The 17,710-nt window shown below is 38.5% G+C and overlaps 1 protein-coding gene across 1 annotated transcript; it reads right to left on the reverse strand.

Moving 5' to 3' along the window:
* Positions 1-5,321: 5,321 nt before the first annotated feature.
* Positions 5,322-15,154, reverse strand: LOC139711172 (monocarboxylate transporter 3-like). Its single transcript, XM_071623087.1, has 5 exons — positions 15,011-15,154; positions 9,656-9,908; positions 8,997-9,137; positions 7,023-7,952; positions 5,322-6,231 (listed from the first exon to the last, which is right to left on the reverse strand). Exons 2-5 carry the CDS (start codon positions 9,852-9,854, stop codon positions 6,062-6,064), a joined length of 1,440 nt encoding a protein of 479 aa, XP_071479188.1. The 5' UTR covers positions 9,855-9,908; positions 15,011-15,154; the 3' UTR covers positions 5,322-6,061.
* Between the last annotated feature and the right edge of the window lie 2,556 nt (positions 15,155-17,710).

The raw sequence follows: 17,710 nt of genomic DNA on the forward strand, positions 1-17,710 counted from the left end.
CGATTCGATCAAATTTCCACAGTTGTACTTGTTTTGTTTTACTCTGTTTTATCAGACTAACATAACTGGCCTGGAATTCCGCTTTAACAGCAAGTATTACATCATACAGTAGATTAGATATTATACGTTTCACTCATTCGGCGCTGAATAGAGACATTTGGTGACATTTAACCTAAAGCTGTATTTAGACTTACTATCTAATGCAGAAAATTTGCCAACTGCGCAGGAGCAAATTATCGCGTGACTCACTGCTTGTGGTCCTCTATATTTTCAACTTTAAAATTTTCAACTTTATTTCAACTTTCAACTTTATTTTCATTTCCATTGAATAAACAGGGAAAATTATATACAATGCATTATCAGAACATATTTGTAACAATTTCAAAGAAAACGTACATGGTATTGTGATCACGAGTAACAACATAAATTCATTTTCTAAGGTACATATACACATGCATAATACAAGGATTGGAATGGAAATGGAGGGTCCCACTAAAAAGCAAAGCTTGTAGGGTATGGGACCCTCGGAAAATACATAAGAGAACAAATAATGACTTAATGAAACTACAAACATTACATGAAACATTGTATTTCTAATTATTTGTTTGTTGGAAATGAAATAAATCAACTTGAACTTGAACTTGAAATAAAATCAAAGAAACCAATGTGAAGGACTCGGCAATGCTGACAATTTGTCTTGCCTAAGAATACATCCGCTGCTGGCAGCGGACATGAACCAGCGACCTCACGAATGGGGAAACCATTACAATGTTTATCTTCTAGGCCACAACGGCTTTTACAGACATTTAGAAGGGATACATGTATTAGTGCGCTTTAGATCTGCGACGCGAGCGCTAAGACGACGCTAAATAGGCCAAATATAGTGTTCTGCACATGCGCGGGACAGCTGTTTCCATTGTTCAACCCGAGAGGCTGCGTCACCTTAGCGTTCGCGTCGCTGATCTAAAGCTCACTAATGATCCACTTATGAAATCGCTTGATACTATTCAATTTATTTATTTTATTGCAAACAAACGGACAAATAAATACATAAAACAAATTGAGAAATTGGTAAAACACAATACAAAGCATAATTTCACAAATCGGTATAAGGTTTAACAATTTGTAAGAAATAATGTTTAGCACAACGTGAATCTTAAAGTGCATTACAAAGTAAATGTGCATATGAATATATCACAGTTGTAATAAGAGACACAATGCATACTTTGCAGTACAATGTTCTTTACGTTAATCCTAAATATGTGAAAATAATGGGTGAAAATACCTAAATGAAATTTGAAAACAATATAAAATTACATTTCATGACCCAAATGAGAACTGATTGTCTTCATAAAGATTGTATTTATTATTTATCATTATTATACATGTATCATAAGACTCGATACAGCATCAGCGAAACGCAGAGAATACATAACCGTCATGCACAAATGGCGAGTTAATATGAATGTTGCTTCATAACACGAAATACAATACATTGCATATAATAAGCAGCATTCAACTATAAAAGCGTATGGCAACTCGTATGAACCATCTTAGCATTGGACTTTGCAGTTGTGTGTGGCATCCCCTGTCAACTCAACAAATGAGAAACGGTCAACAAAGTGTTGTTGAAATCTTAACAATGATACCGTACTTATCATTCACTCATAACACTTAGTATAGTTAGCCTTCACATGTAGCTTCAATAAGAAAACAATATTATCTGCAAATAACAGTGGTGTAACACGAGTGTGTTATGCGTGTAGATTTTTGAATGCACATGGGCATCCTTTACACATTGTTTTTTCATTTTTTTCATGACACATTTCCTTTCCTTTCCTTCTTATTTCATTTAGATGCTCAGAGTATCTAGATGAAATCCAATGGAAAACATCGATTCTGTCGAAGATGAAGAACATGATTAAAGTTCCTCTTTAGGATTATCATCAAGAAAGCAAATATATTACATTCACCTCTAATTATGATTATCTAATGAACGCTCTTATTGAGTCAGTGGTGGATCCGGGGGGGGGGGGGGGGGGGGCGCCAGAGGGGGTGCACCGGGAGCGCGCCCCCTCTTTATTTATTTTTTTGTTTGTTGCTAAAACAAAAGAAATAAAGAGTAAAAAAATGAGTGGAGGGATGCGTGCGCCCCCTTTAATTTTATATAGGTGCCTCCCAGTGGCGTACCGTGGGTCAAGACATTTGGGGGGGGGTACTTCGTGGAAAAGTATCTGGAGAATGGCATAACGATTGAATGCGAGCGAGCGAAGCGAGCGAGCTTGAAAATTTTGACATTTTACAATCCCCAAACTGCCGTTTGTAGCTATATATTTTCGCTTTGGAAATTAAGGGGGGGGGGGCGCACCGGGCTGGCGATTACTGGCAACAACATCAGGAGAATGGCATAACGATTAAATGCGAGCGAGCGGAGCGAGCGAGCTTTAAAATTTTGATATTTTACAGTCCCCAAACTGTCGTTTGTAGGTATATCTTTTCGCTTTGGAAATTAAGGGGGTGCAACGGGCACAACTGCTGGCAATTACTGGCAGCAACATCAGGAGAATGGCATAGCGATTAAATGCGAGCGAGCGAAGCGAGCGAGCTTGAAAATTTTGACATTTTACAGTCCCCAAACTGCCGTTTGTAGCTATATATTTTCGCTTTGGAAATTAAGGGGGGGGGGGCGCACTGGGCAAAACTACTGGCGATTACTGGCAACAACATCAGGAGAATGGCATAACGATTAAATGCGAGCGAGCGAAGCGAGCGAGCTTGAAAATGTTGACATTTTACAGTCCCCAAACTGCCGTTTGTAGCTATATATTTTCGCTTTGGAAATTAAGGGGGGGGGGGGGCGCACCGGACAAAACTGCTGGCGATTACTGGCAACAACATCAGGAGAATGGCATAGCGATTAAATGCGAGCGAGCTTCAAAATTTTGACATTTTATAGTCCCCAAACTGCCGTTTGTAGCTATATATTTTCGCTTTGGAAATTAAGGGGGGGGGGGGGGGCGCACCGGACAAAACTGCTGGCGATTACTGGCAACAACATCAGGAGAATGGCATAACGATTAAATGCGAGCGAGCGGAGCGAGCGAGCTTGAAAATTTTGACATTTTACAGTCCCAAAACTGCCGTTTGTAGCTACATTTTTTCAATTGGAAATTAAGGGGGGCGCACCGGGCGCAACTGCTGGCAAATACTGGCAGCAACATCAAGAGAATGGCATAACGATTAAATTGAAGCGAGCGAGGCGAGCGAGCTTGAAAATTTTGACATTTTACAGTACAAAAACTGCCGTTTGTAGCTATATTTTTTTCGCTTTGGAAATTAAGGGGGGGGGGCAGTGCGCCCCCTGGATCCGCTACTGTGGTAGTCAAGGATGTCGCTTTATGTTCATGATTGGAGAGGTATGACCAGCGAGGGGGCGTCGAAGTGACCAAGCGGGGGAAAGAAGTCCAAAATATGCACTTTAGAGCATCCCCTAATTGTTTGTGTTTGTGTGTGTGTGTTTTATATACATGGAAAAATTAGGAAATAACCCAGTTCGAGTCTTATTATTGGCAATGCAAGGCATTTTGATGTAGACTAGTATGTAAAGCAACACTGCAAAATCAATGGTCTAATTGTGATATAACGAAACGTAAGGTACAAAGGTGTACATTTTACATCTATTATTACGCAACATTGCAGTGACTCTTTTTGCCGTTCGGATGTTCTGAGTACACTGCTCACATCCTGCTTCTATTCAGAATGCCAACCAGGAATCACGCTGAATCACAATCTTTTGTCTGCTCCGGGCTTTTTAAACAATGTTTTACACTACATACCTCCTTAATTACGATTAAAAGAAGTCTTAGAAAAATATCTTACTTCTTGATCATCCTTTCATGTCCATTTTAAAAGCAGTTTACCCACCCTTGAATTACCTTTTTTTCTTCTTTTTTTTTAACCAGCGGATGGCCCCCCCCCCCCCGTAGTTACGCCACTGGTGCCTCCCCTTTACGGAATTCCTGGATCCGCCCCTCAGTCACTCTGAGAGTCACTCGGGAGGCGAGTGACTAGTATATCTTCTCAACGTACTTCCAATTCGAATGCATGCTGGTGTTCGACGTTAATACAGAAAACTATAGAGTAACAACATGGACTAGCACCGTAAGGGCTTTACCAAAACCCCTTGTGCGTCATTTAGAAGTGAATCACACTACTGAATAAATAAAAAAAAATACAATTGTTATTAATGTCCATCTGCTGACAGTACATGCATGTACTAGGTGTTACAAAAAACATTTCCCACTTTTGATTAGTTCAACAACTATATAGCAGATAACACAGGCATTGATATGAGCAATAGCTGAATAGTGTACAATTTTGTTGGAGGTAATTTGAAAATGTTAGCATCAGTTTCATTAAATTCAAGATTTATTTTTAAGTTAGGTCTCAGATTTTGCTCTATTTTCAACCCTTTGTACAAAACTTTGACTTTGCACAGGGGTCAATTGGTGTGTATGGGAGTGTGTGGTTAACACCCAAACAATGAATCTGAACAATGGCCAGGGTTTGAATGCTCTATTACATATTCATGAGAAATTCCACTATCACAGCTAGTCTTTATTCATTCTGAAATTAAGTGTATGCAAGCACATGAAAACATGTGTTTATTTCTTTCATGCGCATGCATTTTACCCTTTACCGTGAATTCAGACCAGCAGTGCTCAGGGCAATTAATCATGAATTATTGATAAAGCATTCATATGCCTTGGAGCAAGAGTCCAGAAACCTAGTCAGCAGAGCTCTGGAAAGGGTATTCGTGGTATTCATGTCTGTTGTTCAGGATCATTGTAAGAACACACTCAGATACACATCATTGGTTCTTGTGCAAAGTTAAATTTTTTACAGAGGATTCAAATTTGTCCAAAATCTGGAACTTTGCTTTAAAATCAATCATGGATCTAACGAAGCTGATTCATGCTCTCATATTCAAATCACCTCCAACTAAATCGTACACTATTCAGCTATTACTCGTATCAATGACAGTGTTATCTGATGTATAGTTTCCGAACTATTAAGGATCAAACGTGGGAATTTTTTGTTAGCACCTAGTATAAAAAGAGAAAAGACGAAGGACATTTTGAAATAGTATCAATACGACACATTGATACAGACATTATCGATAAGAGCACATATTATAGCAACCAAATCCGCACTGGTGTGCATTCTATTGTGTAAATGAACGAGTCAATAACCTTGCATGTACTTTGTGCACGGTCTTGCCAGTTGCTTTGGATTTATAAAAAACTTCCCTTACCCTTGTAGCGAATATGCAGTGTGAAATATTATGACTTGACGCAAAACAGAAAGACAGTCGAAAGGGGAGAGACAAAAGCACTCTAAGCAATGACGTCACGAACTTCATCTGAGCACGGTGGTCTTCAGTTGACAAGGTAACTGACATTTAAACAGCATATAATTTAGGTTCGAATCCAGCCTAGAAATCTATATTAACATCTTTAAACAAGATAGTTTACCTCAATTGTCTCTCCTGAACATGAGTATGCCTGAGTATCAATCATGACAAGAATGTCTTAAAATAAAAAATGCTGGCATGAGGGTGCTTATATTCGTTGTTTAGGAAGACCATACCAATTATCATGATTATTATGATCTCATTCTCCAAGTGTCATGGGCTCGGCACACCAAGCACGGTAAGGGCAGTGGTCCGGTTATTTTGCTATGGTGCGCCAAAATGAACCATGTCTGGTTCTGTTTATAAAAAAAAAAATCAATAAGTCGGTACAAAATCACCCCAAATCTTATTCTCATGTCAAAATCAAGTGCAATAAAGCAATTGAAGATTTATCTTGTAACAAAATTATTAGCGGGGAAGTGATACTGTAATAGAACCAGACATGGTTCCGTTTGGCGCACCACAACAAAAAACCTTGACTGTTGCCGTTACCGTGCTCGGTGTCCCGATGCCTTTATCATCATCATCATCATGATAAAACCGTCTTTGTCTTCGCGGAGCTGATGGGCAAACAAGGCAGCCAACGCCTCAGACGACTGTTCCAAGACCACTTCCAGATTCCACGGCCTTGGATGCCTTTCCCTTCTGGTATCTTTTGAGAGACACGAGAGCTACCGTTAAAAGAACCGTGACTGCACACATCCCGCCAACGATGCGGAAGACAACGTCAAGGGAGCCTGTGACGTCATAAAGCTTCCCTGTAAGATGGCGGAGATCAGGGGAGGCGGTTTGAAAGTTCGACTTTAAGTTTTCAGAACATCAAATTACTATATTGATTATACACTAATTCCAAAAAAAAAAAAAAAAACAGATTTACACACAGCTTAGATAAAAATTATCGCTGTAATGAAGCGCCATTTTTACATCCCGTTGTTTCTCTCTTCGTTATATTGGCAACGTGGGTGCACATGAAATTACGCATTGTATAACGACGAACAGGCACACTGCACATAATTATACATTCAGTCATTATTTATTGAGTTTCCACACAAATTGCGTGAGTGACCTACACCTAGAAATCACTGAATACTACTCTTTTTTTTTGGGGGGGGGGGGCAATTCAACGTTTACAGACTGAGCCTATTTCGTGATACATTCTGGAGTACGACATATTCAAATTGGAAAATAAAAAAGAAAGTGCGGGGGAACCGACAGAAAGATAGATGCTTGTGGGGGTAAGTCCCCATTACAGAAGTCGCACACACTCATTCACACACACACTGAACACATGCAAGTACACCTGCACGAACATGTGTACACACACACACACACACACACTCAACGCACACAACAAAGACAAATAAAAGAGAAAGCACCAACAAAATCGTCATACGGACAACATTAAGTAGAAAATAATGTGGGTGCCTGCAGCTGGGAGAGGGAAGAAAGTATCAATAAAAAGAAGTTGGGAGATAAGACTATGAGGTCGTGTTCAACAACATCATGCGTGCATATATTACATAATCTTATACACATGCCATCTACTTACCTGTAACATATCCGGACACCACGACCCCGATTCCGGTTATGAAGAGTTTTGTGGAGAGCATTCCGGTGAAGTTTGCCTCCGAGACGTACGTCACAAGGACGGCGTAGGACGCAGCAAAGCCGGCGAATATACCGCCACCGGCAAAGAACGAACATGCGAGCAGATAGGCGAAGCTGGTGTGGGCGGGATATAGGCACATTGCTGCTGCAAGTGATATCATGTTAATGATAAATAGGGCCGCTCCCCAACGTTGCCTGTAGTGCAATATGACGGTGATAAGTCCTTGGAAGATGAACCCTCCAATGGACCCAACAAGAGGTAGGTATGCTGCCTCCGGTTCCTCATAGCCCTTCGACATTCCGAATGATACAATGAAGAGGGTCCAACTCACCATGGCAACTTGCAGAATGACCTTACACGGCATGAAAAGAACAGTGAAGGCCCACTCCTGCACTAGCGCTCTTACGCCCAACTCTACCCACACAAAATGCCACCACCTCCCCCACATGGACAACGGAGGTTCAGTTTCACTGTTTCCAGGGGGATCAGAATCGGGAGGCGTCGGATGTTCTAAGGAACTCAGTTCCATCACATTGTCACTATCCTTGGACGGCAGACATGGTTCTTGTTCCTCTGTACTGCATTTTTGTGTGTCGCCTATAAAAGGCACCGGACAAGTTGCTTCTACAAAGTCAGATGGGGGTCGTAGTGTCATAGCTATAGGTACACAATTCAGAAACACGCCTCCGATACAAAGTAGGGCGCCCTCAAGTCCATACGACTCCAGCAAGGAAGAGGTGAGAACAGGGAATGCTATGCCTCCAACGAGGCATCCCATAAGGCACATAGAGTTTGCGTAGCCAAATCTTTCTCCGTAATACTGGTGTAAGACGACATGTGAGATCTGGTTGATGGGAGAACTGAGAAACCCTGTGGGTGATATAAAACACATATCATTCTTTATGATTTATACTATTTTCACGAAATATAACTACAATGTACTGAATAAATCAGGAAACGTTTAACAATTCTGCGGAATATTTTTCACACACATAATAAAACTAAGATGTTGGTTCCATTTATTGCTTTTCAAATAGGCCCCTATACGTTAAAGGACAAGTCCACCTTCATATACATAAGGATTGAGAGAATGCAGCAACATTAGTAGAACACATCAGTGAAAGTTTGAGGAAAATTGGACAATCCGTTCAAAAGTTACGAATATTTTAAGTATCTGCGCAGTCACTGCTGGAAGAGAAGACTACTACAGTGTATGATGTCACATGCGTACAACTATATAAGGAAAATAAAAAGAGAATTTCACAAAACTTTACTTTTTGAATAAAGTGCACAGTTCTTCGACTTGCTACTGACGTATGTTAAGGGTAATATTATTCCAACTGCCTTCTGAAAGAGAGAAGGCGAGTGTTTTGTTTTAGGAGAAAAATGGAAACAGGGTATGTTGAATTTTCTTTATTCTTTCTTTATATCGTTGTACTCATGTGACATCACAAGCTATATTAGTCTTTTCATCCAGCCGTGACAGAACAGAAACTTCAAAAATTCATAACTTTTTAACGGATTGTCCGATTTTGCTCAAACTCTCACTGATGTGTTCTATTAATATTGCTACATTCACTCAACCTACATGTCTATGAAGGTGAACTTGTCCTTTAACAGCAACATCACCCACAGTGTACGATATCAAAACAAATCCATGTAATTGAGGAAATAATATTACCCAGAATATTATTTCGAAAACAGACGAAAAAGAGACGCTGTTATCATGGAGTAGCAAAGCTCCATGCTGTGACATTTCATATACTTGCTAGCCATCGACTGCTATACATCAAAGAACATAGCACCTATTTACTAATGGTTGATAAACTGAAAGTTCATTGCGTTGATTTAAAGGTCGGAATCTCCATACTCGTAGTTTTCTGATCAAGATGATGAAGTGGCAAATTATCTTACCTGTGAGGAACATTGCAACACCAAACCATAGCGTCGAGCTTAAATACCCTGACACCATGATCGCAACGGACGCACCCACGCTTCCCACAATGCACAGGGTTCTGGGGGGAATCTTCCGACTTGCGACGCTTGAAAGCGGACCTGGAAATTCAATGACAAACAGAATGTAACCATTATAGCAATTTGAAATGTATACCCATAACTACACCTCATTTGTCAGTTGATATTGAACAATGATGAATCTTATGCCATTCTTAAGCTTGGGTAGGTCTCATCGTGCTCAAATCACATTACCTGAATAGCAATTCAGAAAAACCCAAATAAACAAAAAAGAGAGAGAGAGAGAAAAAGCACACCAACATAAACCAAACAGTAAAGCTTTGTGATTATAACTGGCAACCATTCTGTATGAAAATTAATATATGACGCAACGCATAGATGTGATTATCTCACAGATGTATATAACGAAAAGTAACGAGATTACAATTCGTAAGAAATTTTGGAGGCATAGAAAGCAAGCATGTAGTCAAAAAATGGAACACCATGAAGAGTTCTATTTCCTGATATGAAATATCATAATGGTGACAGAAAATAAATATTATTGAGTACATACAGACACTTAAATAATACCATATTTTGGCGTGAACTCATGTACTTACAGGCTAGGAAAAATACTGTCAGCTCCATTGCCAACATGAATCCGATAGTACCATAATCTGTGTCGAGTTTCTGGACCAAAGGAGGAACCAAAACTCCAAAGGCCTTCAGGAGGCCCTGGGTGAGGCAATCCAGGCAAAACTTTGCCCCCATCACGACATACTTCCATCTGTCTTGCGACTCTTTCACTTCAACGCCCATGGTGTGCGAATGCAAAGTTTCTTCTTAGGAAAAAAATATGGGCACAGCATTTATCTAGAGTATAGAGAAAACAACAAAATTTGGTTGGAATTACTTATCAAAAACTATTAATCGATGTTACAAGACAAAGAAAAAAACATGTCGTAATCACACTACACCTTCATGTATTGTGGTTTCTTTCTTAAAAAGTACTGTTGATCACACGACGTTAAACTTGACTTTGAGAGATATGGACTGAACCGATCACAGGGAGTCACGTGGTAGAGGTCGGACCTAAAAAAAGTGGTTTATTGCCACTTAATTGGTCTACTATCCGATGGTCTACTTCCCAGTTCGTCAAATACCACTACGGCAACACTCATTTGGTATAGGCCCTACTCTCAATTTCGACTAATACCCATTTGTTCTAATCCTCACTTAGTCTAATGCCCAGTTTGGTTAATTATAGTTTCGTCTAAAACCAGATGGTCTAATTGCAATTTTGTCTCCTTGGGATATTTTCCCTTTTGGTCTAATAAACTGTGGGTATTAGAGGAAATGGGCATAGCCAATCTGGAAGTAGACCAAGTGGCAATTGGACTAAATGGTCATTACTAGTTGTAGACGAAACGGGATTAGACCATGTGGGTTGAGACTAAATGGCTATCGGACGAAGTAGGAGTAGACCAACTGATAGATAACCAAAAAGAATTACGGGTTTTTTCCTTCATTAGAACTTAAAAATGTCTCGGTTTTACTGTTATGTATACCTACCTGTATCTGGAACGATTTGTATGAGACCACCTCCATTCTGCTTTTTATCACCAGTCATTTATTAATGCCAACTTGAATATGCTGTGGAACTAAACTTTAACATGAGGGCCTTTTGTGATCATGCTCAACTGTATCGAATCCTGAAAATCCAGTCATAATCAGAATATAGGTTCATCCCATATATATATGGGTCATTCCTCGCTAAGTGTATATTTCTGTGTCCCACCAGTTTAAAGAAAATATATACAAAAATAAAAGGTCATTTCATTACTTTCTGTTCCGTTTACGATGAGTTACTTTCATATGATTAAGATAACATACAAAAAAGAGGGATGAATGGTTTATCTTGACCTATTATCTTAATTTTCCCGTATCCGTACCACTGAAAACCCAATGTCCCAGTGATACTACAAATAGATCCTTATATCGCATTTCAAGATGGAAGCGTGTTGAAACGTTTTTAAATGCTTATTTGTTTCATTTCAGAACGTACTATTTAGTTATTAGCATAAGATATACCAATATCAAACGATTTAAGAAAAAAAATGAAATGAATAATTCAAAATTGTGTGCCCACCATTTTGCGTCATCTCCGTCACAAACATTCAGGGCGCCATTAACTAAAAATGTCGGGTACCCTAAGTATAAATTTTAGTGCTACATGACAGTTACATGCTGAAGTTGAAGAACTCACGTGGTGTTCCCCCTATTTTAATCAAGAAAGTTATTTTTTTTTGAAATTTTTGACAAAAGCCACGTCGTACCTTTATTCAGCGTCATCTCCGAACGCTTAAGATTACATATCAAATCAAATTAATTTATAATTTTGGTGGCATTACGGGAAAGAAGATCATACCCTCTACCAGTACACACGGTTCTTACAGCAGGTGAATGGATCAGGAAGATGGTATGAGGCCATTAATTGTTAAACCCATCATCTCCGTCACGTCATCTCCGTCACGAAAAGTGACGGAGATGACGTTGATGGAATTTTTTCTTTAGTACAAAATAACATATAAGTGATATTGAAAATGCATGGTGTTAATCATATTGGAAGTCCTTTAACCACTGCTATTTCTTTTTTGTTCAGGTGCATTAAATATCCATCCTGAAATTTGTTTATGCCATGTTAGATTACCAAATGTCATCTCCGTCACGTCATCTCCGTCACGTCACATTTTGCATTATCATATTTATAACTGCAGCACTAAAAATTGAAAGTTATTTTAAATGAGGAAACACCCCATAAAGATTGCGCCCGTATTAGATGAAGTCAACATTCATCGTGATTTTCCCACTTTATAAAAGATTTGTCATTTCTGAGACACTTTTTCTTTCAATAATTTTGTAATGCCGAAAATATACACTTAGCGAAGAATGACCCATCTCCGGCATATATATACTTATATTTATGTTGTGACGGAGGAAAAAATATATATATGTATATATATAATATATAATATATATACATATATATATATATATATATATATACATATATATCAGTATCATTCCACTGATATATGATTCGCCATGTAAATAACACGTTTCTTCAAATCATATAATGTAAGAATTATTTTTATTTATTCTGACATTCATGCTGTCATGACAGCAAAGTAGATTCAAGACGCCCCTCGTTATTATACTTTGAAAAATCATTCTGGGTGCACTATGAACATTTCAGAAATCGGAATTGACAGTTAAGTACTTGATACACATCATTCATGTGCCTATCCAAACACAACCAGACCTACATTGTATATGCAAATTAAAGCCAGCTGCTTTGATTCGCCGCGCCTGTAAATCATTGTTTGCACTGCCTCTGTTTATTGTGATAAAGCTTGAAGTGTGTATGTAATAAAGTAAGGGAATTTAAAGGTTGGCTCCGAATTTAATTATTTGGCTATATCGAAGTGGAAGGACAATGGATAGTTTCCATAATATTTTTGCGAGGGAGCGAAGCAATAAGGGGCGGGGTAGGGGAAGGGGAATGAGGTATACTTTTAACAAGTCATTATAACATGGCGTAATAAATAACGTACACATTACAGAGTGCTTCTGAAATACATACTTTACATGACGCATTCCTGATTTAAATGGGATTTTATTATTTATCTGATTACAAACTGCCTAAAGGGGTCTTGGTCAATGTACCCCCTGGGCAATTACCCTGGACCCTCTCTTGCTCTCAATTAAGCAGTAACGCCGTATATTCACTAAATTTAAGGGAGAACGGAATTAGGTCTGTGGCCCGTAATATCATGTGATTGTCGTATGAAGGAGCATAGGCTATCCTGAAAATCCCTGTCTCAGATTTGCAAATTACAAACCCGCCCTACATCGACCTTTGTAAGTGAACATGCGTATGACTAATTGATTCCACACACCCGAAACGTGCTTGTTTCCTGTCATTAAATTGCCCAAATGCAGGGCAAGATCAGAATTTTCAGTTTCCTAATTAAGAGTTGGACTTCCATATTATGTAGACGGGGAGTTTAAGTATCAAACACCTGTATTCCACTTAATTGTTGCAATGTTATTTTAATACTCAAACGAAAAATCATGTAGTACGATTTGTTAATATAACCCTCTTTACAATGTATCATCCAAGTGGCGGAGTAAGACACAATACTCCACCTATAGATTGGTAAAATGTCTAGTTGGTAAGTCTATTTTTTGTTTCTTCATATCACATATGTACTACTATAACGATAATGACATTGATGATAATAATAACTACATCAACAATAATACTAATAACAAAAACAATGATAATAATGTTAATATGCATTTATAGAAAGCGCATATAAATCTGTACGATAGCAACGATTTTCTATACGTGCTTATACAACCAAAGCTTTTAAAGAATCTGCATATTGTTTATTGTCTGTTTCGGCGCAAAGTAAGTCCGGCAATTGCTATTCCACAAAATTTTTCGGAGCTGCACCAGCCCAGCAAAAAACGATCTCAATAATTACGAAGGATCAAACTGATAGATACAATTTAAGTACACAACACTTTAAGAAGAACGGAGATATCTTGTCTATAGGTATAAATGGAGTAATGATATCTAAATGAAGGGGATTTAGGGATTATAATTTCTTGGCATATTAGAAGAACAGTTTTATACACAATTCTCTGGGCTGCAGCTGATAACCAGTGCATACAGGCGATTCAACCAACAATCGGGCGAACTTGGAACCCTGTTAATTATCTATCGGTCGAGCAGCACTATTTTGAATTTGATATTTTGCTGTAAATATTTTCTCTCAGGAATGTGATAAAGAAGAACGTCACATGAATCTATTCTAGATGAAATAAATATGCTATGTCTGAATTTGTCTGTGTGTGTTTTTTAACTTTAGAACTTACGAATATCTGCAACTTTTTAAGAGCAGACATAAAATCCAAATGAATTACAGCCGACATTTTCATTATTATTTTTTTCATAACCTTTAAGTTGTGAATGCTGGCCCATGTGAAACCCCCTGGTTCCGTGTCATCACGTAGGCCCATAGGGGCCTTTGCTCATTTACAAAGACCATCAACAAACAGCAATTTATTGGATGGATTGAACCGTTTATTGAGAAAAATGCAGATATCTCCCTATATTTTAGGCTTTATCGCGAAACTTTTATGTTTGGTGATAGGCAGTACAACAGACCTACACATGCATCAAAAAATGTGATATCCTGAACATGTTTAAATCACTGCTTTCAAAGGTAAACAGGACCTTTAGGCATGATTTTCTTAGTCCATGCAACAGCGTAAGCAATATCGACATAATAATCTCTCTATGGCTTTTTGTTGATCTCAAAGGGACGACAAGGTCATCTGCATAACACCTAGGACGCCCAATCCACTGCGCTTCTCTTTTTGGCAACAGGAGCACTGTGCATAACATTGAACAAAATGAAATAACTGATCCTTGGCAGTGCTTGGGGTGCATTGATATATTTGAGTGAATATGAAAAAGAATCGCAAACCTGCACGACATGGAGAGCGATTTGACAATGTTACCAATATGACTGCATGCATTGTCGTTCGTGCATAATGAAAGGCCTTCGCTGTAGCTAGGTAAATATAATTAAAAAAACTTCTTTTAGCTGATGGTAATACGAAATAATGATAATCAAAATTAATCAAGACTTTCTTCTGGGATCTGATGTTTCAAACTCTAGGGTATGTAGCAATGGTAACATTTGCGATGATGACATTAAACAATAGTAAAGACAAGGACTGATAAGAGTGCTGATAATGAAAAAAAAAAGTTGTAAGCGGCAAACAAGCCGGGCAAATACAACATTGTAAGTTAACAACTCGGGTTGCACACGTTATAGAGCCATTATGCTAGTCGTACAATACAATACGTCGGAGGGGCTCGTAATGCATTATCTCCTTACCTCTACGTATGATAGGCGCTCATCATTTTCTCCTTGATTCATGCGGCACAGCTCTACCAGCAATCTTGCGATTCATTCAGCACCTTCCGTGCAATCCTTCTCATCAGCTCTTATTGCGTCTAGCCGTCTACATAGACTTCTTGTGCCGAGGATTGGGGCGTGGAATAAATACCGGGTACGTGTTCTCATCAAACTGTCTCAGGTGTGTCTATTTTCTGTTGGCCAACGTGAGTGGCAGCGCGCAAGCGCCATACATCGAACTACACTGTATAAACAAAACAGCATCAGAAAAGCAGGCGCTTTGTCTCACTAAGAAGCTGGCCAAGAAAATACTATGCATCTACCTCCTTAGTCCGACTGGGGAGGATTATAACCGACGGAAACTGTACGATGTATACAGTGAATACATATAGTATAGCTAGGTATCGATCCCGTGGCATAGTGTGCGGTGTGTATAGGCCTAATACACGTTGGAAAGGCTTGACCACTCAAGATGACCCTGACCATGCAAGGAAGGTAGACCGGTGATTGAGTACAACAGTAAACAAGGCAATCACCATGTTATTGTGCAGACAGTGTCATATACATTGTACCATGCATCCAGTGCGTTAAAACTATGCACTGTGAAGCAGAACAATCAGCTGAAGCCAGTTGTTTGTTTCCCGTGCAAGAACAGTAGGGCCTACGAGAGGCCTCAAGTCAGTTCACTTTCAATTCACTTCAATTCACTTCATGAGCTGTACCATTATTTGTTGGGATGCCCTGGTACAGAATAAAAAACTAATGTGAATATATATATATATATATATATATACGCATTGTATATATATATATATATATATGAGATATATATATATATATATGTATATATATATAAATATATGAGATATATATATATATATATATATATATATATATATTATAATATATATAATATATATACACTGCAAAAAGTCCGGTGTTAAATAGTGAACACCGAGCTGGTGTTAAATTTTCGGTGCTCATTTATGGTGTTAAATTAACACCTCCGGGTGTCATTTCCCAATATAAAACTGTTTTTTGAAGAGTTTCGTAGTAACTGCACTTCTTGTTGATTTTTAATTTAAACAAGACGATCAAGAATTTTACATTAAAATACTAGATTTTTGAAAAAAATGTGAAAAATAAATTAACACCACAGTAACACCAGCTGGTGTGGTCTCTTATTGAAGCTGGACGGGTGTTAAACCATTGATATTAACACCAACAAATATCAAATCAACACCATGTGGTGTCATTTTTGAATTAACACCATAGCAGAACAGTGTCAAAATATCACCAGGTACAGTGTCAAATTAACACCACGAAGTGTCAGGTGAACACTTTTCAACACCATCACAGTGCATTTTCTACACCTGTGGGTGTGGTCCTCTATTAACACTTGATCGGTGTCAAATTTAACACCCATGGTGTTAAATCTAACACCGATGTTTTTACAGTGTGTGTGTATATATATATATATATATATATATATATATATAGGATTAATAGTGCATGGATAACATTCAATCTCTAGTGAAAGCAAATAAAAAACGGGACCCTGGTAATTTGTACAGGTATATAGAGAGTCAATCACAGGTTGGTTCTGTATAAGTCAAGGTCGAGGTCGAATTCGAGGTATAGTCCTGTCATCCACAGAAACTCGTATGATCCAATCTTCAAACTTTGAGGTCATATTTTTCTCCAGATCTCCCGCTCTCCTGCTCATGCAGCGAGTTTGAATTTCTCCCGCTCTACTGTATATCCCCCAAAGATTACAACGGGACCCTCCACAATGATAACTTTAAAAATAGTGAATTAATCCAAATAGAATTTCAAAGTATGAAACTATAACTCATTGCCCACGTCTTACAGAAAACCCCATTCGATTTGCTTCAGTGGTCAAAGAGAAATGAGGAGTTTTGTAGAGCATGTCAGAAATCCCTTCCCTCCAAGTTCTGTTCATTATCTTTAAAAATTAATATGCAGTTCCAAGAGCATCCAAGTGCTAAGCTTGGAAGAATCTGATCTACGACATGCTCTACAGTAATCCACATTTCTGTGTGACTACTTAACCAAATTGAATGGGATTTTCTGCAAAATAGAGTTAAGATGTTATCGAACTTTAGACAGTTTAATCACATTGGGAGTTACCAATGCGAAAAACTGATTGTATTTTTTACTTTTATTTTTTATTTATTTTTTTTGTGGGGGGGGGGCATATATACTGTAGAACCGTTCAAGATGCAATTTCTCCGTCGCTTTGGTTTTGCCATGTATGTGAAAAAAAAAATACGGCTAAGAAATAGCACCAAAGACGATTTGCAAAACCTAAACTTCCATGCAGAACCCGTAAGAGGACCCTGGACTGTTTCCTATTGTTCTTTGTCTGCGGCAATTACTGAACCATATTTTTGCCACTCTGTACGGAAGATTAAACGAGCGGTGAGATCGTTCAGGCTTTTCCGCTTGTAGCGATGCTTGTCAGCTTATAGGCCCTTCTTTTTGGGACAAGATTTTATTAGCTGGTTTATAGGTCTGAGAGAATGCAAGTCGCTTGTCATTTCCTCATTCGGCATCCACGGAGAGCGCATGTGACCTCCGCCAAGCAGCTCATTTCCATGCAGCCATATACTGTGATTTCCACCCAACCTTACCCGCCAAAACAAAACACAACAAAAC

Source organism: Diadema antillarum, unplaced genomic scaffold (assembly GCF_040938485.1).
Source record: "Diadema antillarum isolate AM-2024a unplaced genomic scaffold, OU_Dant_1.0 seq00001621_RagTag, whole genome shotgun sequence".
NCBI classification, from domain to species: domain Eukaryota; kingdom Metazoa; phylum Echinodermata; class Echinoidea; order Diadematoida; family Diadematidae; genus Diadema; species Diadema antillarum.

What these genes read in the sequence shown, in the direction of transcription:
- LOC139711172 (XM_071623087.1), bottom strand. Translation starts at nt 9,854, where the DNA reads ATGGGCGTTGAAGTGAAAGAGTCGCAAGACAGATGGAAGTATGTCGTG. An exon ending in GACAGTATTTTTCCTAGCCT is followed by an intron (nt 9,138 to 9,655) that starts GTAAGTACATGA and finishes TTGAATTTCCAG; the next exon opens with GTCCGCTTTCAAGCGTCGCA. An exon ending in GGTGTCCGGATATGTTACAG is followed by an intron (nt 6,232 to 7,022) that starts GTAAGTAGATGG and finishes GCCATCTTACAG; the next exon opens with GGAAGCTTTATGACGTCACA.